General features: G+C 52.8%; 1 protein-coding gene across 1 annotated transcript; it reads left to right on the plus strand.

Annotated features, from left to right (window-relative positions):
- Positions 1-680: 680 nt before the first annotated feature.
- On the plus strand, positions 681-20696 carry GDF6 (growth differentiation factor 6). Its single transcript, XM_075743670.1, has 2 exons — positions 681-1148; positions 11195-20696. Exons 1-2 carry the CDS (start codon positions 812-814, stop codon positions 12055-12057), a joined length of 1200 nt encoding a protein of 399 aa, XP_075599785.1. The 5' UTR covers positions 681-811; the 3' UTR covers positions 12058-20696.
- Positions 20697-22842: the final 2146 nt, after the last annotated feature.

Genomic DNA, 22842 nt, shown 5'->3' on the forward strand with positions numbered 1-22842 from the left:
ACAAGGAGGATCCGTGCCCCGCTTAGGGGAGGCTTTTCTGCCTGCCCCGGCTGCCCCATTTATGTTGCTGGTGCTGCCTGCCCATTGCTGCATTTTTCCAGGCCCCTACCTGGCACCATGCTCCTCTCAGAGTGGTCACCTCTTGGCGGCTCTGCAGATTTTGGGAGAACAGTCTCTGGCTCTTTGCTCCTGTGCTTTCCCTTCTGATGAGTGGCAGGGCCCGTCCCAAGGCTGCCCACCAGCTGGGCCCTGGCACATCCCATGGCAAGACCCCCACTTTCTGCCAAATTCTTCTTCTTGAGAGACCCCTGCTTTGCGCCAAGCTCTCAGCAGTCACGCAGCCGTGGGAATACGGAGAGCCTTAAACAAGATCATCAGCATCCCTGGAGTCTGCTCACACCTGAAATCACAGCACCCGCAGCACCTAAACACACCAAAGCGTTGGCCGGTTGATGAGAAGCGGTACCCGGAGGGTGGCAGTGAGACGCGCAGCATCTCTCCTCGGCCCTCGTGTCCGCTTCCCGCGTGGAGTCCACAGCGAGGAGGGAGCAAAGGGACCCCCAAGCACCCGACCGCGGGTGTCCCGCCCCGCCGCGGACCGCCCCGCGGGGGCGGGCTGGGTGCCCCCACGGGGCGGTCCGCGGCGGGGCGGTACCCACGGGGCGGGGCGGCCTGCTCCGGGCCGAGCCCGCCCGGGTGCAGTCCCCGCTCCGCGCCACGCCGCCGCGCAGTCCCCGCGCCGCTCCGTGGGCCGCCGGAGCCGCACGTCGGGCCGCCCTCCTCTTCCTCCCCACCGCCGCCGCCTCTCGCTATGAATGCACGCCGGGCGCTGCTCTCCGCCGCCTTGCTCGCCAGCCTCCTCTGGGATTTACCTTGCTGCCTCCCGGCTTCCCTCCCCGCCGCCTCGGAGCTCGCCGCCTCCTCCAAGGGCGGACGGGGCCGCAGGGTGCCGCGGTCCCCACGGGAGAACCGCCCGCGGCAAGGGGGACACGCCGTGGGCCGGGCGCTCCCACGGGTGGAACCCCACGAGTACATGCTCTCTCTGTTCAGGACTTACTCCATCGCGGAGAAACTGGGCATCAACGCCAGCTTTTTTCAGTCGTCCAAGTCCGCCAACACCATCACTAGTTTTGTAGACAGGGGACGAGGTAAGTTTTGCCCCCCCTCACCGTCCCCCCGGGGCTGTGGGCGCCCCTTCCCGTGGCGCTCCGCGGTGCGAAGCTGCCGTCCCGCCGAGCCCGGCGCATGGGAGGCGGGGAGCAGGCTTCATCGCTCACTCGTGTTTCCCCCACCTCCTCCGGGTATTGCAGAAAAATGGATCTTTCGGTAAATCGTGGATCGCGTTGTTTTATTTTAAAGCAAACTGCCCCGCGGCGCTAAACCCGGACCGCGGCAGCCGTACGTGCTGCGGGCGAGAAACACGCGTTTTCGCCTCCGAATCATCACGGGATGGTGGGAAACACACACATCCCCCCCCCCCCCCCAGCTTTGCAGGCGCACTTTGGGTGTAAACGCAACCTTGGGAGGGGGGAAAAAAACCCAAAAGCTCTTCTGGCTTCTTCCCGTCTGCCGGAGAAAGGATCGCTCTTATCTCTGCGGCTGTAAGGCAAATAGAAAGTTCAAACTGAAGGAGGGCAAACATTTGCTGCCTCAAGCTGGTCTCACGTAGGGTGGCTTTATCGGGGTTACCTGGAGGAGCACCAGCCCCGCTGGAAAGCGCTGGGGCTGGGACGCAACCGGCGCTGCTGGCGGGGAGGCAGCCGGAGCCCAGGTAACTCCCGGCCCCGGGGCTCAGCGAGGGGCGGCCCGGACTCGCCGTCTGCTTCGGGGCCTACGTCCTTTCAGCCTGGTGTGTGCGGGGATGGTCCTCACCCATGCCCGGGCCGGCAGCGGGGGCCGCTCCCCCGGGGCCTCGGCTGGCCCCGCGGCCGGGAGCGCAGAGGAGAGGAGAGGAGGGGGCGGGCGGCGGAGCCCGGGGCCAGCCGGGCCCCAGGCCTTACCCCCTCTCTCTCCGAGCAACACCGGTGCCGCTGGGCTCCTGGGACCCCTCTGCGACCGGCAGCCCCGGCCGGGGCCCTGCTTTGCTTTTCTCTCGTTGTTTTATCGCTCGTACCAGGGGCAGCGGGTGGAGGTTTCTCGGCGATCCAGAGGAAAAATTCCCTTCCTTCAAAACGCCCCCTTTTTTTTTCCTTCTTTTTTCTTTTTTTTTCTTTTTTTTTTTTTTTCCTTCGTTACCCTGGTTTGTGAGCCATTAAGGACAAACTAATTAACAGGTTCTTAATGAAGGTTGTGCATTCTTTCCTTGTCCGTCCCCCCCTCCCCTATTTGAAGACCCTCCCTTCCGCCCCCCCCCCCCCCCCCCCCCCCGCGGGACCCTGCCCGTGTACCTGCCGGCGGCTGGCAGCGGGCGTCCCGCAGCTGCCGGGACCCGGGGAAGCACGCCGACCTCCCCGCTTCCCAGCCGGTTTAGGGCAAAACGCAGCGCCGGGAAAAGTCGCACGGCTCCCTGGGGCTACAGGAACCGCTCGTTCCCCAAACCAAACCGACCCCAAACCGACCCCCTCCGCCGCCTCCCCGAGCCGGCAGCCTCTCCTCCCCCACGGCACCCCCGGCTCAGCCCCTTTCCCCATCGCCACCCCCGTCTCTGGGGGTACTCCTCCGCGGAGAGAGCTCGGCGAGGCTCTTCCCATCCCGCCTCGGTGCCCGTCGCGCCCCTCTGGGCTCGGGTGGGTGCGTGGAAGCGCCCACGGTGGGTGTCCCCCGCGGTCGGAAGCGCCCAGCCGTTTCCGAGAGGAGAGGGGACCCGGGGTTTTGCTTTCCGCCTTCGACTTATGGGAGTTGTTTTCTTCGTCGCTGTTAAAAGAGGGGGTGGGGGGAAGAGGACTCGCTTTCTAGAAATGCGGTTTCGAAAGTTGAGCCGTCAAAACCGAGCTGGCCCGCTTTCCCCGCCGGAGAGGAAACGGGGTGCTAATTCTCCGAGCCGCGGGGAAATAGAGCCGCGCTCCAGATCATCTTATTCTTGATAACCAGAAGAAAGACAGTTAATTTAACAAATTTAGCTCATCTCGCTGCATGGGAGATTCTACTCCGGGGGAAGTGATTTGCTAACAGAAGTCCTGGTTTGATTAAGGAAAAGCCTCACTTTTCCCCATTGATTTTGATTTGATGTGTCACAGGCTGTGACCTTCTGCTGGACCTTCTGAGGGTTGCTTAGCATCAAGCCACTGATTGGAGTATTTCAACTCAGTGATCTAATTGAGTGTTCATGTCATAACATATCAAATATTGTCTAGTCTCCCATAATGAAGCGGACCAGCCAATGGCACATCACCAAAAAACTTCAAGAGAGCTTCCGTTCCTCTGAAGTGGTAGCTATTTTACTGCCCACCTCCCCGTGGGCTCCTAGCCCAGTTAATTGGCGAGCTGGAGTTGTGCTGATGATGAACAGTCTTTGCTTAGGGAAAGCGGGGAAGAAGGGAGGCGGGGGGGGGGGGGGGGGGGAGTTTCTGACAATTCATTTGCAGACAATATAGCCGTCCAAATTGACCCAATTAGATGGGCTGCTCTTTACCTAAGCGGCAGCTCCGGGGGAGACGGCGGTGGCCATCCCTCCTGCCCGCACGGCATCCTTCATCGCAGGATTTTGCGGGGACCAGAAAGGAACGCGAAACAGCTTTTAGTCCTGCGAGAAATGCCCTTCCCACACGGCGTGGGCTGCTGTGCCTGGGTATCCGTGAGAGCGGAGGGTCCCGCGGGAAAGGCAGCTCGGTTGCCGGCTCCCGGCCGCAGCCAGCCCCGAAGCCAGCCCGTCCCCCCGCCGCTGAGAGAGAGGGGCAGAGCGCTTCGGTGCGGACACCAACAACCGCTCCCCTGCGCCTCTTCTTTCTTTCCTTTCCGCTTGAAGCTAATAAGATCGCTTTCAGGCTAGCTCGAGAGGAAGGAAAGCCACACTACCGCCTTATATATATACACCATTATTATTATTATTATTATTATTATTATTATTATTATTATTCCCCCAGCGGTAGAAAAAGAGCGCAGAAAGGGGGGAAAGGGTTTGCGATTCCCACTTCTCCACCCCCTCCCGCCCCCCACTCGCTCCCCCTTGTTACGGTCGCAAGATCAGACAGGACCTAGCTGAATGTAGGAAAATTACTGTTGGCACATGAAGTAACTCATTAAAACGCAGATGGTGCTCTCGCTGGCCTCAGGACCCCCAGCATTGGAGCTCCACAGTAAGGCAGGACAATTAGGAGCTGCAAGGACTCCACCAGGCAGGGGAAAAAAAAAAAAAAAAAAAAAAAAAAAAAAAAAAAAAAAAGCGGGAGGGAGCTGGAGAAGGGAGCTATAAACAAGCAAATCCACAGCTAGCAAGAAACGTGGCACGGCTCGGAACAAACCGAAAACAAAAAAGAAATAGCCGGGGTGCGAGGGAGCGCGATTTTCAAAGGGATGTCCCGTGGGAAGGGAGTACTACAAGGGCTGGCTGCCGTGGGTGCACCTCGCCTTTCCCTTTCGTATCTGCAGAGTTGCCCGCAGCCACGGTACCGCGGCCGGGCTCTGGCGTACGAAATGCCGAGTTCCGCGCCTAAGGGAAGGAGAAACCGAAATGGGCTGGGATCGTCTCCTTCTTCCCTCCCCGTTTTCTTTGTGCAGTTTCGTGTTCCACTTGAGAGGCAGCTTATACGGAATGGGCAGGGGTTCGACCATCGTTGTTTTGGTCTTACCGTTAGGGTCGGGAGAGGGTTGAGGAGAGGGGGCAGGAGGAAGGGGAGAACCTGCGTGCAGGAGCTGGAAATGGCCCGGCTGTGCATGTGGCAGAAGAAAAGAGCGTAAATCCCACTTGAAGTTCATCTAGTGCAACATGTTTATGCCAAACAGCGGGTTTCTGGGTGGACCGAAAGCTGCTATATAGTGTAATCTGTGCAGCGCCTTTGCCCAGGCAGTGTTGTCGTTGGCAGAAGGAAAATGAAATATAAGCAGGGAAGTATTTTAATGGGGAAGGAGGGAATTCACAACTGTTAATTATTTGGTGACCTTGTATTCGATTTGTTTGAGCCCCTTATAAAAACACTAATGCAGACCAGACGGCCGGAGCGCGGCAGCGAGCAGCCGCTTCCCATCCCCGCCGTGCACCCGGGGAAGGAGCGAGCGGCCCGGCACGGCCCGGCACGGCCCGGCACGGCCCGGCGGCGGGGCCTCCGCGCCCGCGGAGCCGGCAGCGTGGGGGCAGGCGGGGAGCGGGCTGCGACTCTGCGCTGCCTGCACCTGGGGGATATTTAGGGGTTTGGGGGTTTTGTCCCCCGCGCTGCGGGAGCTGCGGAAAGGAGCGGAGCGCGGTGCTGGGGCGCGGGCGGAGCGGGCAGCGGCGCGTCCCCTCGGAAGCAGCGGCCGCACCGCTCCTCTCTCCCTCCTGAAAATCGGGGGGTTCGAAAGGGAGGGGTTTTTTTGTTTGTTTGTTTGTTTTCTTTTGCGAAGGCGCGGGGGTTTGCGCACAGAAGCGCAGCGGGACGGGGAGGGCGGTCTGGGGAAAGCAGAGCCCGCAAGCGCCGGGAGGCGCAGCCCCGCGGCCGTTCCGCGGCACAGGTACCTCGGCGGGGCGATGCGCGGCCGCGGAGCCGCTCTGCTAACGAGAAGGAGTAGAGCCTATCAAGCCGTTCCGGTCGCTCGTTTCGGACCCCATACTGATTTTTTATTTTTAATTTTTAAATTCCGACGCTCCCCTGCGGGGCTTGCTAAGAGGCCGCGTTTAATGTTTTGTTTTGTTTTGTTTTGTTTTGTTTTGTTTTGTTTTGTTTTGTTTTTGTGGACGGTAGGACCGAGCTCTCCGCTTCGGGGCTGTTTAGTTACCGCCACCCGCGGGGCGATGCCGTGCCGTAGCCTGGGCTGGTCACAACCGGGAGCCGAACGGCCCGAGGGGAGAAAACCCGGCGCAGCCCGGGGCCAGCCCGGCTCGGGTGCCCGCAGCACGGCCGGGCTGCCCGGCGTTGGCCACGGCAGCCGTGCGCCTCGCCCTCCTCATGCTCCTCCTCGCTTCGTAGTCCTATAGAAAAAAAAGGCAGCCGATCGGAGAAATGCTCGTTTCCTTGCGATTTCGGGGCAGGCTGGAACTGAGGTTGGTCGTCCTTGCGTGCCTGAAGTCTGGTTTCTGAGCGAAAGGGGACGTTTTAGTCCTTGCTAGTTGTGGCCAGATCTGTATGTTGTGTTGCTGTATCCCGGCGCTTCCACATACATCACTCAGAAATACCCTCCAAAGCGTCCCCTCGCTCCATTTCTTAGCTCCGAGCGCTGGGAATATTTATTCTGATCTTCTCAACAAGAATAATTTTGGAGGAATGATTCCTCCTCGATCGAAGTATTTCGGGTAGCGAAACGACCGCAAACGGGGAAAGGGAAGGGGACTCGGTTAGTGTCTGTTACAGCAGGTAGAAACCCCCCAAGGAAACCCCTCTCCACCTCAGCGCATCTCCCGGGGTGATGCCGACAGACGAGGGGCCCGGGGCCCCGCGGGATGCCCCGCGGGTGTTACGGCTGTCCCTCCGCGCCCGTGGACCGAGCGTTGTTCGTGGGAACCGGGGAGGCGGCGGGAGGCAGCGGCGAGCCAGGGAGCGGGGCGAGGGCAGGCAGCCTTCCCGGCGCAGGTATGGGAAAGCGGTGATCAAAGGTATATCGCAGGTGCCTCCCCGCCACGGGAGGAAAAAAAAATTTAAAAAAATGGAAACAGCCGTCCATCAGCTCGCTGGGGTTTTGGCAGGATTGGGAACTCGTCCGAGGAAGGTGTGGTCTTTCCCGGTTACTCGATAGCGAAGCGAACGAAACATTTAAATCTAATCATTCGGTGTAATAAAAAACCACGAAGAGGCAGGCGCTGGGAGATGCGGAATTGAAACCCGGAGAAATACCACACATGGAGAGTCAGCCCCTTGTTTCCACAGCTCGGGTAATGCTCCGAAAGAAATACCTGTCAGCCTTGCGACTCTGCAGACAACGTGTGGGCAGCCCCTCGCAATTACGGGGGATATATGTTTTAATTTCCAGATTATTGTTGAGCGAGCGCCTGCAAAGGGTCTTTAAACTGCAAATGTGCTTTTGGTTTGCGAGTTAAATATGCTTGAAAGAGAATTTGGGAATGGGAAAATTCTTCTTGAATGTGGTTTGGGTATAATTTGCAGTGATGTAAAGTTAAGATCTGAGCCCTGATGAATTGGCTGGGAGCCCAGTACCTGATCTGCCATGAAAAGGGAAACTTTGTGTAGCCTTCGTTAACCCCCGGCTCGCCTCAAAGCCCAGGCTGCCGGCGAGAAAGCGAACCCGGGAAGCGGGAGAGGGTTCACACAGCGAGTTAAAGGAAACGTCCCAACCCAGCCATTCATTTAACCTTGGAGATGATAAAACCGCCGCCACCGCAAAGCGGAGGAAAGCAGGGGAGGAGGCGGGCGGGGGCCCGGCGCAGCCCCCCCGGCCCGGCGCGACCCCTGCCCGCCCCACGGGAGCACAGGGGCACGCCGGCTGCCCGGGCATTTTGGGAAGGGCAGAGCGGAGCAGGGCTGCTCTCGTCCCCCCACGGCTGACACATACTTAAATTCCAGATAGACCTACTCCTTTCTTTTCTTCCGCCCCCCACCCCACCCCCGGCCCCCCAATATTTTATCTTCGCCCGAAACAATAAACAACGGAGAGTCGAGATAAAACTAATACTTACTGCGTAACTAACATTCATCTAAATTAACGTTACAAATATAAACACACCTCTCCGGTGCATTTTCTGCAATGTGGCTTTCCCCAGCCCGGCTGGATGTGAGATGACTTTGCTGCTCTCTCCAAATATTTCGGTAACGGGAATAACGATAATGACAGCCTCAACTGGCCTGAGAAAAAGGCAGATCTCGAGCTGGCTGTTAGAAACCCTGGATTTCACCCCAGCCGCTCCTTGGGTTTGAAGGAAAACTGAAGAGGACAAGCCCCAAGACGTGTGTGCTCCTCACACGGAGGGAGAGGGACAGCCAGGGTGTCCTCACGCCGTCGCTGCTGCCGCTCTTTGTGTGCTGGGAAGGCGGCAGCTTCGCTGGAACAAAGGGTCCCCAAACTAGACCCGTCTCTCCCCGGTTTGTGGAGGCTCCGGAGGTACCGCTCTCCCTCCCCGCCCTCCGCTGCTTTTCCCACCCTCTCGACCGCGCTGGGAGCCAGCCAGTACTGGTTTAGGATTATGTATTCATCTGGAATTATTAGGTTACAAGAGTGAATAAATAGCGTTTATCTGATCGGATTCAAAGCTGCTTACTTGAAACAACCGGCAGCCCTGCCCCTTTCGGGGAGAGGAGCGGGAGCCGGCAGCTGCGTGAACCAGTGGGAGTTTTCCAGCGTTGAGCCGGTGCTGCCTAAACCCGGCTCGGAGACCCGCTTCTCCGGGGGCACGTTTCTCTGCCATTCGGCCGTGTCCCCAGCGCACCATGCCAGCGAGCCAGCCGGAGCGGCCGTGCAGCGCCTTCAACCTCCGCCAGGCTGGAGCTTCAAAGGATGCTGCTGGGGAGCGCCTTGTAGGCGCACCCCCCGAGCAAGCCTCTGGCAACCCGCAAGGACCGGAGCTGGCTTCCCCCCGCCCCTCCGCATGGCAGGGGCCTGCAGACCCTTTATAAACCGCTTTCAGCAGCGGAGACTCGCGGGGAATTCAGCCTCTCCCCGCTTCCCTCCCATCTAAACCGCACGCCTGGATGTCACCCCCGAAGGGGCCGATTTCCCGCGCCGCAGCCGCCCGCCTGCGTGGGGGCTCCGGGTGAGGGAAGGGGGGAGAGCGTTGTCACCTCTGTGACCTCCATCTCGCGGGAAAGGGCTGCCCTCTCCGTCCCCGAAAGCCCGGGAGGCCGGGCAGTGCTACCTTGCTCTTGCACCCCGGCAGGGATGCGGGGGTTCTCAGGGAGGGGGCACCGTCCAGGAGTGGGACGGGGAAGAGAGAGGGGGTGTCTGCTCCGGTGGGACAGCGGGCTGGAGGCAGCGGTCCCCCCGCCTCCACCCCATCCCGACAAGGGAGTACCAAACAGGGAGAGCATCTCCCTTTGAAACCAAGCCTGACGCCCTCACCACCACCACCCCAAGCAGAGAGATGGCTTAAAAGCGGAGCTGTGCCCAGGCCCGGCTCTGCCCACACCCTAAAGCCGGGGGCAGGAGCTGATCTAGTTCCTCGGGGGTCGCTGGAGCCGCTGGAGGAAGGTGGGAGGCAGCTCGGCGGGGCCAGGAGACCCGTCAGCGCCGTGTCAGATGCCCGGGCATCTGACAGATGCTGGGCGCAGGGAAAGCCAAAGGCGAGGAGGAGAAGGAGGAAGGGGACCGGCGCGTTCTTGCCGTTCTTCCCTTCTGCCTGAAGCCCCCAGTCCTGCCCGGGACCCCCTTGAAGAAGGGAGCAATGGCCTGAGAGCTCTCCTGAGCTGCCGGACCCTCCTCCCGCAACCCAGGTGCACCTCGGCCCGCGGCCCCGCCGGCCCAAGCGTGTGAAGGGGGGAAAAACACCCCCAAATCCACAAGCGACCCATGGGCCAAATCCTGCTCAGTCCTTGCAGCGCTGCCGAGACCGTCCAGCGCCTGTAGGCAACTCCCGCTGGATTTCACTTTTCAGCAACTCGACAGAGCAGCTGTTGTCGTCACCTGGGGCTGTGACGACATTTTTCGGGCTGTGTGTGTGTTTTTTGTAGATTCGCTCCACGTCCCTCCTGAGAGAGGTGCGCGGCCGGCCGGGCTGCCTGCTCCCGGCTGTGCGCTCCTCGCTGGGGCAGGAGCAGCCTCGCCGCGGGAAAACCGCCGGGCCTGAAGCGGGAAGTGGGGGCAGGGATGCGGCAGGCCTGGGTCCAAATTCCCCGGGATGCCTGAAGGGCCTGACCTATTTTCGCACCGCTTCGCCCGGCGCGCAGCCCCCGCGGAGCGCAGCGCGGACAGGGCGGCGGCGGCGGCGGCGGCGGCGGCGGCCCCGGCCCGTGAACTGCCTCTCCCCGACCGACCCGCCGTGCTGCGCAGAGGGCGAGGCGGGGGGCCGCGGCCGCGCTCCGGCCTCCTCGCCGCAGGGGCAGGGCAGGTGTGCGGTGCCCCGCTGGCACCGGGCTCCGCGGCCGGGGATCCCGCGTGGGTGCGCGGCGCGGGCGGGCGGCGGGGCCTCCCACGGCGGCTTCCCCGCGGAGCGGGAGGGATGCGCTCGGCCGGCAAGCAAGCTACTCCGTGGGCTCCCGTGGCATGGAGTGGACTGCCTGTCCACGCTCCATCTCCCTGTTGGCGTCAGGGGGAACTCGCGGCAGCGCAGGGCGACTTTCGAGTATGCTAATTGGCACTGATTAACTGCATGTTAATCCGCACTGATTTTTACATTGCCGTGGCGCGGCTGAAGGTCTTGGTTCGCATAAATCATCCCGTTGTCCCTCCTGCCCCCCAGGAGGTTCTCCCAGACCTGTCAGGTAGAGCCGAGGTTGTGAAATACACTGATTAGGACTCGCAATGACCTTTGATATCAATAAATAACTGGGGGCTGTATATTGCCTTAGTCTCCGTTTCTAGCTCTAGAACGGGCTGAGCTTGGAAAAGCGGCGAGGGGCTGCTGAACAGAGGCTCCAGTGACACTTTTACTATTGAAATCTACACAAGCTTTACTAGCTTCTGGGGAAACCCAGGGGCTTTGGGAATTTTTGTATTTGCTGGGTTGTAAACATTTTATTGGAAAGCAGCTCAGGGGAATCTGGTTTGCTTTCTGCGCTGCACTTCGTGCACCAATGTGTCAAAAAAGAAGTCCAGGTTTTTCTCTTGAAGGACATATATATATGTGTGTGTGTGTGTGCGCGTAATGTACGTGAACACACGAATATTACCAGTCCCACGTCGCTGGCGCTGCTGATGGGCAGAGGGTGTGCGTGGAGCAGGGGCCGCCTCTGGTGCGGGAGAGCGATCTCCTGTCTAGTACGGGTCCTTCCATATCTTCTTCCTTCTCCTTCTCCTTCTCCTTCTCTTCCCGCCCTTCCCCCGGGCCCGGCTCGGGCCCGGCTCCCGGTGCAGCGCCTGGTCCCGGTCCGCGGGCGGCCCCGGCTGAGGGCAGGGGGTGAGGGGGGCAGGAGCGGCCCCGGCCGGGCAGCCGGCGTCCCTGCCCGCCCTTCTCCTCCTCGGAGACCTCTCGGCAGATCCCCTTGAGCGCAACTGACTGTAATTATTTTTTATCTCGCAGACGATCTCTCGCCCGCTCCCTTGAGGCGGCAGCAGTATGTGTTTGATGTATCGACCCTCTCCGAGACGGAGGAGCTGGTGGGGGCCGAGCTGCGGCTCTTCCGCCGGGCCCCCCGCGGCCGCCCGCCGCCGGCCGCCCCGCTGCACATGCAGCTCTTCCCCTGCCTCTCGCCGCGGCCGCTGGACTCCCGCGCCCTGGACCTGCGGGCGGCCCCGGCCGCCGGCTGGGAGGTCTTCGACGTGCGGCAGGGCCTGCGGGAGCAGCGGCCCTGGAAGCGGCTGTGCCTGGAGCTGCGGGCCTCGGCGGGCCGCGGGCCGCCGCGCTGGCTGGACCTGCGGGGCCTGGGCTTCGGGCGCCGGACGCGGCCGCCGCAGGAGCGGGCGCTGCTGGTGGTCTTCACCCGCGCCCGGCGGCGGAGCCTCCTCGGGGAGCTGCGCGCCGAGGTGGGCGCGCCGCCGCCGCCCGCTGCCCGCCGCCCGCCGCCCCGGCGCCAGCGGCGCACCGCCTTCGCCAGCCGGCACGGCAAGCGGCACGGCAAGAAGTCCCGCCTGCGCTGCAGCAAGAAGCCGCTGCACGTCAACTTCAAGGAACTGGGCTGGGACGACTGGATTATCGCCCCGCTGGAGTACGAGGCCCACCACTGCGAGGGGGTCTGCGACTTCCCGCTGCGCTCCCACCTGGAGCCCACGAACCACGCCATCATCCAGACCCTCATGAACTCCATGGACCCCGGCTCCACGCCGCCCAGCTGCTGCGTCCCCACCAAATTGACTCCCATCAGCATCCTCTACATCGACGCGGGCAACAACGTGGTGTACAAGCAGTACGAGGACATGGTGGTGGAGTCCTGCGGCTGCAGGTAGCGGGCGGGACGCCCCTCGGCAGCAGCCGGGGCTGCGTCTTGGCGGAGATGCGCCGGCGGCGGCGAGCGGGGACGGCCCCCGCCCGCCCGGAGCGTGGCCGGGGCGAAGGGGACCGGCGGGCGGCGCGGAGGGGGCCTGTGCCGGCGGCCCCGGCGCCTGTTTTCCGCGGCAGCTGCCCGCGGCGGCAGCGGGGGCTCGGGCAGCGCCTGCCCGCGGCTGCCGTGCGGGGAAGGGCGAGCGGGCAGGGCAGGCGGCGAGGCCCCCGCCGGGTCCCTTCCCTGCTTCCCTTCCCTCCCCCGGGGTTTATCTGGCGATCTGTCCTCCTCCCTCCGAAGGTGAAGGCAATTTACCAAGTACAAAAAGAGTCGGGGGAGGGAGAGGGAGCAGACTGATCCCTCTCTCTGAAGTTGCTCTGAAGAGGGCTGTTTCATTTTTGCCCTCTTTCACATTCCTGCAAGATTACCAGCCAGAAATAGCCTACGGCCCCCCACCCCCCCCAAAGGAAAAAAAAAAAAAGAATGAGAAAAGGAAAAAAAAAAAGAAAGAATTGCTCAAGATTGTAATTACCAGATAGATTTTTTTTAATTTTTTTTTGAAGACGGCAATTAAAAACTGTGAAGAGCGAAGTGTTACAGAAAGCACAACCTGGGTGGATTGGAAAGGAAACTCCTTCGGATTTCACGAACGGTGCAAGGATGCCATTGCCAGATCTCTAGGTAGCTCTTGCTCGGCAGCCCTCGCAACCTGCAGCAGTATTATACGCAAATGTTGGGCTGGAAAAGGTGTTTTATGTAAGATTTCTGTTATTTTCCAACCTTTGGTCTCAGCTGTGGCTTCACCTGAGGAAAGTGCACTTCGAAGCATGCCTAGCCCTTTCTTAATGTAACTATTATGTTTATAGTTTCAGGCTTTTCCCCACTGATTTCTAGAATTGTTGGCTTATCTGGTTTCGCAGATCTACAAACTGGTGGAAGAAAAAAAAAGAGAGAAGAGAATAATAATATAAAATGCTAATAAAAAGACTCGACCAGGAGCAATAATTTAAAATGCACATTTTGCTTTGGATGCACTGTTGTTCATATAAAAGTTGTAAATATTTGTTTATTTAAACAGACTGAAAAGTGCAAAATGGAGATGAACAACATGCATTTCTTTTTTTAATGTACAAAACATTATATGCACTCGAAATGTTATAATTTCTAATATTTTTAAAAGTTTATATTTGAGTTGTACAGAATTAAGCATTAATCAAATATTTCATCCTTACTTAACATTATCATTTCCTTAAGATATTATTACAAGATTTAAATTCTGTGCTAATAATGGAGAAAAGAACTTTTTTTTTTTTTTTTTACTGTCTACCTCACTATAATGCAAGTATTTACAACTCTAAAGTTATCTGAGGTAAATTAATATTCAGAACATTTTTACAATACACCTTTACTGGACGATACTACAACTATTACTGTATTATTAAACTTTTTTTTTTCCAAAAAGTAAACTTGCTTTTATATGTTCTATTATTTGGTTAAGTAATTCTGAGTTCTCAAGTAAACATTGGCTCCAGTTCTAAAATGCTGCAGAGTTGAGTTGGAGCAAGTGCCCCTTTAAGACGTACCTAAAGCCATTCTTCCTGTCCGAAGACTGTTTGTACTCTCGCAAGATCTTTAGTTTTGTCTTTGGTTTATGCTGGTGGCATGAAGCTGCATTATGTTTTTATGCATTTTATGTGATGATTACTCTAAGTGGGAGAATGCATTAAGGGGAAAAATTCAGGCAAACATTTGTAAATCTCATCTGTACTGGGCACATTTATATACACTGTATGATGATGACGAGCAAAAGACAATGAATGTTTTGTGAATGATATTTATTTTGATGCAATGGGTAATGTATTTATTAAATATTTCCTGGTTCTCTCTTAGATAATGAAGAACTATTCAATGAGTAGCTGTTTCAGTAAGGGAAGGGGTCCCCTCCTCTCTCGCAGCGATGCGTGCAGAGAAGGTGGTGCAGGCAGTGTGGGGGCTACGAGCCCTACTCTCGGGGAAAAAAAAAAAAAAAGCCTCATCTTATATGCAGAAGGGCTGAAAGAGCTGCTCACCTTGTGGAATGTGTTTGAAAACAAGGTTCTTTTCATGGAAAGTGGAATTTTTTTACCGTATCACAAGATCTGATCTCACACGTTTTTCTCTGGCCAACTTTTACCCCCTCGGACTGGTGCTTGAACAAAGGATTGCAGAATTGGGCCCGAGTGTTTGAGTAGCAGCAGCTGAGAGACCCGTAGAAGAGTCCAGTCTTGGAGTTGGTACAACTGCCAAAGGAATATTTCTTTTTTAGTACTTGTTTCAAGTTCATGACTAATGTTAGAATCGGAAATAGCAGCTTAAAAAGAGCTTTAATTTCAAAGCAGAGTTCACTGTTTGCAGCTAGTGGTGTTCTGACTGGTGTGAACTTCGATTGCTGCTCCGACTGCACCGGTTCAGTCTTCTGCTATGGATCAAGCTCCTGCTCTCTTTATGAAGGAAAGCAATGGAAAGATGATGTCTGAAAAGGCTGGAATATGCTTTCTGAGGAAAGCTAATCAAGATACATAAGACGCCATCAACTGGAAATGAACACAATGTAAAAATCTGAAATTTTACAAAATTCACAGATAGCGAAGGCTGAGTGAATCATCTCTTTATTTGGATGTTCAGTGAGCAAATGAATTGTCGTGCGTACAGACAATGCTTTGGCTAAAACCATACACTGAGATCTTCAATGCAATTTCCTTTCCGTGTCACAAACCAATATTGCTTCTGTTGCAAGCCCGTACATCGCACGCTTGGTAGCAAGCTGTACTGTCACTGAGCTGTCTTTTCTGCTCCTCCTCAGGCGTGGCTTTGGGAAGCTTCATCAGATAAAGTTCAACTGTGGGAGGCCTAAGAAATCTCTTCTTAAAGGAGGTCCTCAAAGAAGCAACAAAGAAGATTTTGCTGTCTTGGATGTACAGTGTAGAGCAGTTTGTACCTTCTCCTACATTAGCTGAATTCTTGGTGACATCTTTAATGACTAGAAAAGGTTTGAAAACCCATTGTCTCAAATGTCTGGTCTGTGCTTGTTAACCTCCAAGGGAAGTAAGAGGACCTGAAAAAAGGGCAGAAATAGTCAGAATCTGCAGTATCTGCTTTGGAGACAAACCTTTTGGATTTTACTCACTAAAAGAGAGGAAACACTGGCTTTTCTGAGCATGTGCTCTGGATGCTACAGCTAATATACTATTATCTGAGCCCATTTTGGCAAGTCTGCTATTCCTAAAGATGGGATCTCTGCTCATTTCCTTTTTTAGGTCTGCAGTATTCTTCTGCACAAAACTGCGAAGGAGCAGTACAGTGCTGAGAAGAAGTGAAAAGATACAGGAAAGCTGATCGATGGTCTTTCCTTCCTTGCACATCCCTTCCTCTCTCCCACCCCCCCCATCCTCCCAAGAACTAACCAGTGAACTGAACAAAAAATACCAGTAATTATTTTTTTCAGCTTTTACCACAAATACTGAAAGCCTTTGTTACAGAGAAATCCAAATATGGATATTCAGCGGATGTGCAGCTCAGATCTCTTTGTCCTGCCAAAGTAGTATGAATTTTCTTTTCCATTTCTCAACTCCCCATGCTCAAAATCATGTTTAAAAAGGGGAAATAATTTCTTTTATTATGTTGCTGGCCAGAAGAGGGAGCAGAATCTATGAAGTAGTGGGAATAGACACCAGCGGACAGAAGACAGCTGAAGTCAGTCTGGCTGATGGTGTGATATGTATCAGCAGATGTTACACAATTCATCCATCGCACTGGCTGTGTTGCTCAAACACAAGAAAACCACTGGCTCATCTTTGAAGTATAGATATGCATTGGAACAATTACATTCTGAGTATTTGAATGAAAAAAATAGCTCAGGCTTAAGCCCTTACTTTGGGGCTGCTCCTCTGTTTTGGACCACAGACTCTCTCTTACATTGATTTATGGGAGGGGTGTATTTTTGCAAATGACTTTTGTGGGAAAATGCTGGAACCCCCCCCCCCCCAAAGAGGAGATCCAGTCTTCCTCTTCATTATCTCCATGTAGATGAGAGGTCAGTCTGTTTACTGAAATGTATAAAATAAGTATGTTTATTCTTTACACCTCAATGTTTATCCTCAAATATTAGCTGAGGGACAGAGTTGATCACGTTGTATGAAACATCTTCCTTCGTAACCTCTTAGTCTTTGCTTCAGAAGCATATCTGAAGCTTTGAGGGAGTTGAGTGACTGAACTTCACCCTTATCAATCATTCAGAGGCTGGGCAGCAGGACAGCAGATTTCAATAGCATGTAATTTGTTCTTTTGAAGAGCGGCCATGTGCTATAAAGGAGTATAGTCCCCTAGAGCGGGGTCCTCTTGTCAGCGTTCAGCTACATTGTACGATTAGACTTCCAAATATTTGTTCTTCTTTCTTTGCAGTGTCAGACCCATTGTAAACTGAGAATGTTCTGGCTGTTCATAATTGTGAGGGAGGGGAGTCAACATGCTATCCCTGCTATGCTCATCATCTGCAGCCTTGAAAAGTACCACTGTCTTAGTTAATACACATTACTGTTTAGTGTATTGTACTGCTGGGAATTAGAAAGGGTTCTCTCAAGGTTGTAGCTGGAGCTAATTTTGCACGACATCAGCCTGATGCAGAGTATTGGACCCTATATTTGTCCACGTGCTAGCATTTTGACAAAACTAGCATTCATTTAAACTATGTACACCGTCAACCCTCTCTCTGGAACTGAGAAGTCTGGAATTGGGCTGGGGACTTCTATCCCATAAGGCCACTTTCCTTTTTCAGGGAGGCTCTTAGGAGAATTTCCATCCTATGGAGCATTGTTTAATCAGTGAAAAAAACCCGTTGTTTTTCAGAACGTGGGAATTTTATTACTAGAGAAGAACGAGTGAGAAGGCTCCTAGGACATCAGTTTTCAACTGAGTGGGCAGGAAAGACCTCAGGTGAATAAGAAAACTGGAGGTCTGTTTGACAACTCATTTCTGCAGTGGAAGTGGGAAATTGCAGGAGGGCCGTAGAAGAACAAAAGGGATAACGTAAGGGCAAACTGCCAAACATCTGAGATGTCTTTACACTAATGCTAAGAGTATGGAGAATAAACAGGAAGAACTGGAAGTCTTGGGACACAACAAAGGCTACAGTTTAAACAGCATCACACAGGCTCAGTGGAATAAATTGCAGCACTTCGATATTAGCAGAGAGAGTATAATTTGTGTAGGAAGGACAGGCAGGAAAAAAAGGGAAGAGTATTGTCTGGTATATTAAGAACGTGTAGAAGGCTGGGAAAAGGGGAGAGACAGAGCTGTTGGAGATAAAATAGAGGGGAACTGTAAAGCTCTACTAACCATACTTAGGAGGAGGAGGTCGATGTCTTGTTTTTTGAGCAACTACTGGCAGTGTCCTGAGGATATGAGGTAGTGGTAATTAAGGACTTTATCTAACCAGATATCTGCTGTAAGGGAAAAAAAAAACAACCCAAAAACACCCCAGCCCAACAGCACAGCACAGACAGTTCCTCAAGTTTTTGGAATGTGTTGTGACAACTTTTTGTTTGAAAGAGTCAAAGAGTGGAGACAGTTATGGGAGACATGGCCAGATAAGGCTGTGATAGATACAACTAATAAAAAAGAACTCTCTAGAAGGCAATGGGAGCTTATGTGTCTGTGGAAAAGGAGGATTGAGAGGAGGAGAGCAAGACCAAATGACTCCTGTAAGGCAGGTTTCCTCGCATTGGGGAATTGATAAGGAAGGTTATGCAGGGAGGAGCCAAAGGGAGAAAGGAGCTTAAGGAAACAGGCAGTTTGGAAAAAGTCCTTATTCAAACATCCCATAAGAAGCTATCCTGCTGGTAAGGAGGACAGCACTGGAAGAAATCAAGGGGGCTGGGTCAGGAGCTGCTTGGTTATCAGACAACAAAAACCCATCATACAAAAAGTGAGCAAAGACACGGTGCTAGGAAAAGTAAAAAGAGAAGGGCTGAAGTATAAATAATTCAAAAGGGACCAGAAAAATAAATGAGAAGAAGGAAAAGGATTATCACTTCATGGCATGGTGAACAAAGGAAAGATGACAGAGCAGGCTGATCTGTGAAACAGCTTCTTTTCAAGTAGGGGACACCTGATACAAGAGGCTGAAGACGCTTAGAGCTAGCAAGGGAATTGAAACGCAGGCCGCAGAAAAGAAGTGAAAGAACATTTGAGTAAAGTGCATGTAGTCAGAACAGGAAGTCCTGCGGATGTTTTCTCTGGTATAATTAAAGAACTAACCACAGTCATTTCTGAAATATTAACTAGTGTATTTAAGAATACACAGAAGAATTAAGAGGTACCAAAAATTACAGATCAGCCAACCTGTCTCAGATATCTCAAATACTTTGAATGATACTGCAAAAAGTTCAAGTGCTTCATATAATAGCAACTGCAGAATGATAATGTGATGAAAACATCCAACATGAATTTATCCAGAACAAATCATATCCAACTAGTCTAATTTTTTTCTTTAGTACAAGTGAAATATAACTCAAGCACTTAAGAAATGGGTTTCCAAATGATCTTGCTACATTAAAGGAGTGGCTTGAGATAAATACAGTGAAATGTAATAGCAACAAGTGCAAAATATTACACTTAAGGAAGGATAACCTCAAGCATAAGATGCAAAATCTGGCTAGAGAATGGTTCTGCAAGAAAGAATCTGGACTTTATAGTGGAATGAATTCTGAATATGAGATAATAAATGATGCTGCTGCCCAGGATATTCCAGGATATAATAACTGGGATGTTAGATGTGAGAAATGCTCCATAGTGCTTTGGACTGATGAGGGTTCAGGTAAAGTTCTGTGTCCAGTTTCAGGGATCGTGCCCTGGTAGATCATTTTTTTATGTGTTCTGGGCCATTGGTGGTCTGCTGACCACAGACTGAATAACAGGGCCTGACACCTAAATATATCTGGGCACAACAGATACGTATGTAAGACTGGGCAGCTTGTGGTGCACAGACCAGGCATTCTTTGCCTTCTTTATATGCTCTGAAAAAAATTTTAAAATATGTCTATCAGGATGGGCCTTGCTTGATCCTCACCATTGGAAGAGGAAGGAGTGGAGCTCCCAGGGGCTCAGGGCATGGAGCACTCTCTGTAGTACCATAATGTCTTTTCATCATAAACTGCCTGAGACAAAGGAGAATTGGATGCCATGGTACTCCTAAAACCACTGTTATGCACTCATCTGCAATTAACTCCCTTGAGAAATTACAGGCCCGAATTTTGCTCTTAAAATGGGAAAAAGGGGATTTATTGCGATGCCTATTGTGGCACCTAAACTGGACAGTACTCCTGCTGGGATGTCATTAGTACTGAACAGAGTGGAATAAATGTCTCCCATAACTTTATATAAGGCATTCTGTCTAACACAGCCAGCTGAATGCTTCAGAATGAGAGAGACCCTTTGTTCGCTCCCACTCCAGTGGAGTCCTGTGCTGGGCAAGAGTCTCTTGTTGCCATCATAAACCAGACAATGGCTCATGGCATGACAACAATGTGCTGTTTTGATGGGCTTCTGTGGATTCACCAGGCATGATCTGCTGTTGATGCTTTTGCTGTCCAAAAAAGTCCCAAACCTCAATCTGCCTAAAACCAGTTATCTCCACTTTCCAGCAGATATTCTGCACCCAGTACTGTTGTGTCCTGCAGCTGGCTCCCAAATACTTTTCAGAGACTTGGCTTTCTGCCTTCAAGAGTTTTAATTTGGCATTGCCATTCTGTTTGTCATTTACTATTCATATTGGTTCAGGTGAAGATCTCTGGAGAGGAGTTTTGGATCTTACTGTGATCAGCCAGGTATAAGCGACAGAAAGCTCTGGCCCTCTTGAACCAGAAATCCTTCAGACCTGAGAAGAAGCAGTTCTTGGATGTATCTGCAGGCCCTCGGCACAGCTGTGGACTGAATACAGTGTACCTGCTCATCAGCCCCTTGACATATGTCTCTCACTAGCGAAGAAGATCAGCATCCAGCATGCCACAGTCTCCCAAATGTTAGTTGCTTTGTTCTGTTATTTTAGAGTGAAATAAATTACTATCATCATCCAGAACTGGAATTCTGTAAAACATACTTCTGTCCCTTTTTGTCAATACCTAACACCAAGCCCTGTGAGCAGACTCTTTTCATTAACAGTGCTGAAGTTGTGCTGACCCTTCTCTAGCATTCAGTTGCTGTTTCTTTTTGTTCTTTTAGACTAGACTCTAAAAACCTATTTAACCTGAGATGTGCCTCTGCCAAAGGCTGGTCTGCTGGGAGGCAATGCAAACAAATTCATCACTGACAAAACAGGCAGCAGAGCCGTCAAACATAGAGCAGCTACAGCAAGTCTGGCTGAAGGGTTTTGGGAGAGAAAGAGGAAATATATAAGAAGAGGTGGTCATCATTTAAGGACTTCTTAAGTATTTCTGACTTCACATTTTTTCCTAAGGAGGAATGGGCCTCCTTAGGAGAGGTTGAATGCCTGAGGGGGTGAAGCAGATGGGATCACCCTGGGGCCATTAGGAGTGTGGCAAACAATTTGAAAGCATTCGCATTTTCTTGAAAAACAACAAAAAGCACTCTGTGTTGCCCAATTGACTTGTCATAGCAGTTAGTTTGTGTGAGGAGAAGCTGTCTTCAACATGCATGAAAATTTTCTGAGTTTTTCTGTGTTTCTGAGTGCTATATTAGAAATTGCTGAGGCATCTACTCTCTAGCTGCCTTTTAAGTCTTGCACTGTTACAGATGTGAAAGGGCTAGAGCAGCTTAGAGAAAGCCCAAACGATGCAGTCCTATGTATCATGCTGTAAACAGCTTGGTAGTCCTAGCACGTCTGCTAATATTTCTTGCACTGGGTACTGTCTGCTCTCAGCAACCATCAGGACAAGCTCCTCGGTGCAAGCGTGGAATTTGTTTCAGATGGCACAGCCCAGTGGTAGTGCCTTCTCTTCCCTACAGCTTTGGTTCTGGACTTTTCTGCTTGCGACACAAGCTTCACAAGAAACTCCAGGGCATTTAGACTAGCAGGAGGGTTTTGTTTTGTGCAAGGAAGTATATGCATTCAAATTCAAAGCAGATTGTTTTATACAGTGTCAAATTCTGTGCAGATGGAACATGATATGATATGTTGAAGTGGGATATATAGCATATGGCCATAATTCAGGGAAACACATTTCTCCAGCTGGATACCTGCTATTGAGTTGGAAAACATGTGTCCTGCATTCTGGTAGGCTTCTACCAGAACAGTGAGAGGACATAAAAGACAGGTCATTCCTGGTATTGAGTATCAGCTAATACTTACATCTATCTCACTGGTTTCATAGTGCTGTTCAAAATTAAGCCTCCTGTTGTCACAACAGGCAAAGTACAACTGAAAAAAAAGTTATTGCTGAGCTCTGCACCCCCAAGTACGTGTTGAGAAGCCAATGCGTGTGAACAGGCTGCACTGCTTTGCGTGGCTGTGGCTTTGGGCTGGTGTGGCCATGCCTTCTCCTTTCCTGTCCCCACGGAAGCAAAGCCCATGCTGCCTCAGGGCGCAGCACTTCTTCCAGGCACCAGCCCCTGTCTCATGGGCTTCGGGGATCCCTAGGGTGCAGCACCCACCCTCAGCCCATGTCTTGCTCAGCCTCGCCGGGATGCTGCAGTGAGCAGCCGGACGGGAGCGATGAGTGTCCTTGGGTGGAGGGGCTGCGGTTCTGCCTGGCTCCCCTGTGGCCTCGCGAGGTGCGGGCATCATTTTGCCACATCCCTAGGCTGGCAGGATGTACATGGCAGACCTATTCCTCAAGGAAAATGGGCCCATGGAGACGTGAGCTCTAAGTGACTTACTTAAGCTGTATTAATCATCAACTTATGCCTCCTGCCAGGCAGAGGTAGGCTGTGCGTGCAGTTTCTTCTGTGGTTCAACTGCTAAATACCTCGTGGTCAGACTCATGAGTAATTACCTGCCTCAGCCTACTTTTAAATAATGAAGCAAGTATAAACCGTTGCCCTCGAGTGATCCATCCTTTTCAACGCTGCCGTTCCCTGCCTGCAGATCACCCGCTCTGCTCCCTTGCACCCGTCCAGGCTCTAACATTGCTCCGCTCCATCCCAGCCAAGCACAGCTAGTAAATAACCATCCCTCTCTGCTCAGGCTAACAACGCTCCCCTCTCACACCCTTCCTTCTGCTTTTTCTTTTGCAGACTCTGTTCCTTTTGCACTTAGCTTTGCTTTCAAGACCTTGTGCAGCTCCTTAGCAGACTGGATGTTTTGGTTTCTCGGGGAACAGTCCCTCAGCCCCCTCAGAGATGATGGCATCTGCTCGTTCCTCCAGCCTCTCCCTCTCCCATTTGTGGCTTTTTCTATGTTAGTCACCCCTTCCTACTCCCAGAATCTAAAGCTCTCATCACTCTTATGGCTACAAAAACTACATTTTCTTCAGGAGCACTGTACCCTTGAAATCTTGCTAGTTCAATTCACACACCGCTAGCACTGGCCTGGCAAAATGCTGATAGTGAAGATGGAGGCTGCCTCTGGTGTGCAAAAAACCTGTTTTCCCAGTGCAGTTTTTTGCTTTCTCATTTTTACCTAAAAATGGCTACAATTTTTATGATGCAAAGCTCTTCCATCCCACTGGAAAAGACTTATAAGAAGAATAAAAGGGATTTTTATGTGGAAAAAGTGTCACTGAAAAACTTTGACTGTTGGTATTAAAGAAGCTTTTGC

Source organism: Balearica regulorum, chromosome 2, assembly GCF_011004875.1.
Source record: "Balearica regulorum gibbericeps isolate bBalReg1 chromosome 2, bBalReg1.pri, whole genome shotgun sequence".
Lineage (NCBI taxonomy): Eukaryota > Metazoa > Chordata > Aves > Gruiformes > Gruidae > Balearica > Balearica regulorum.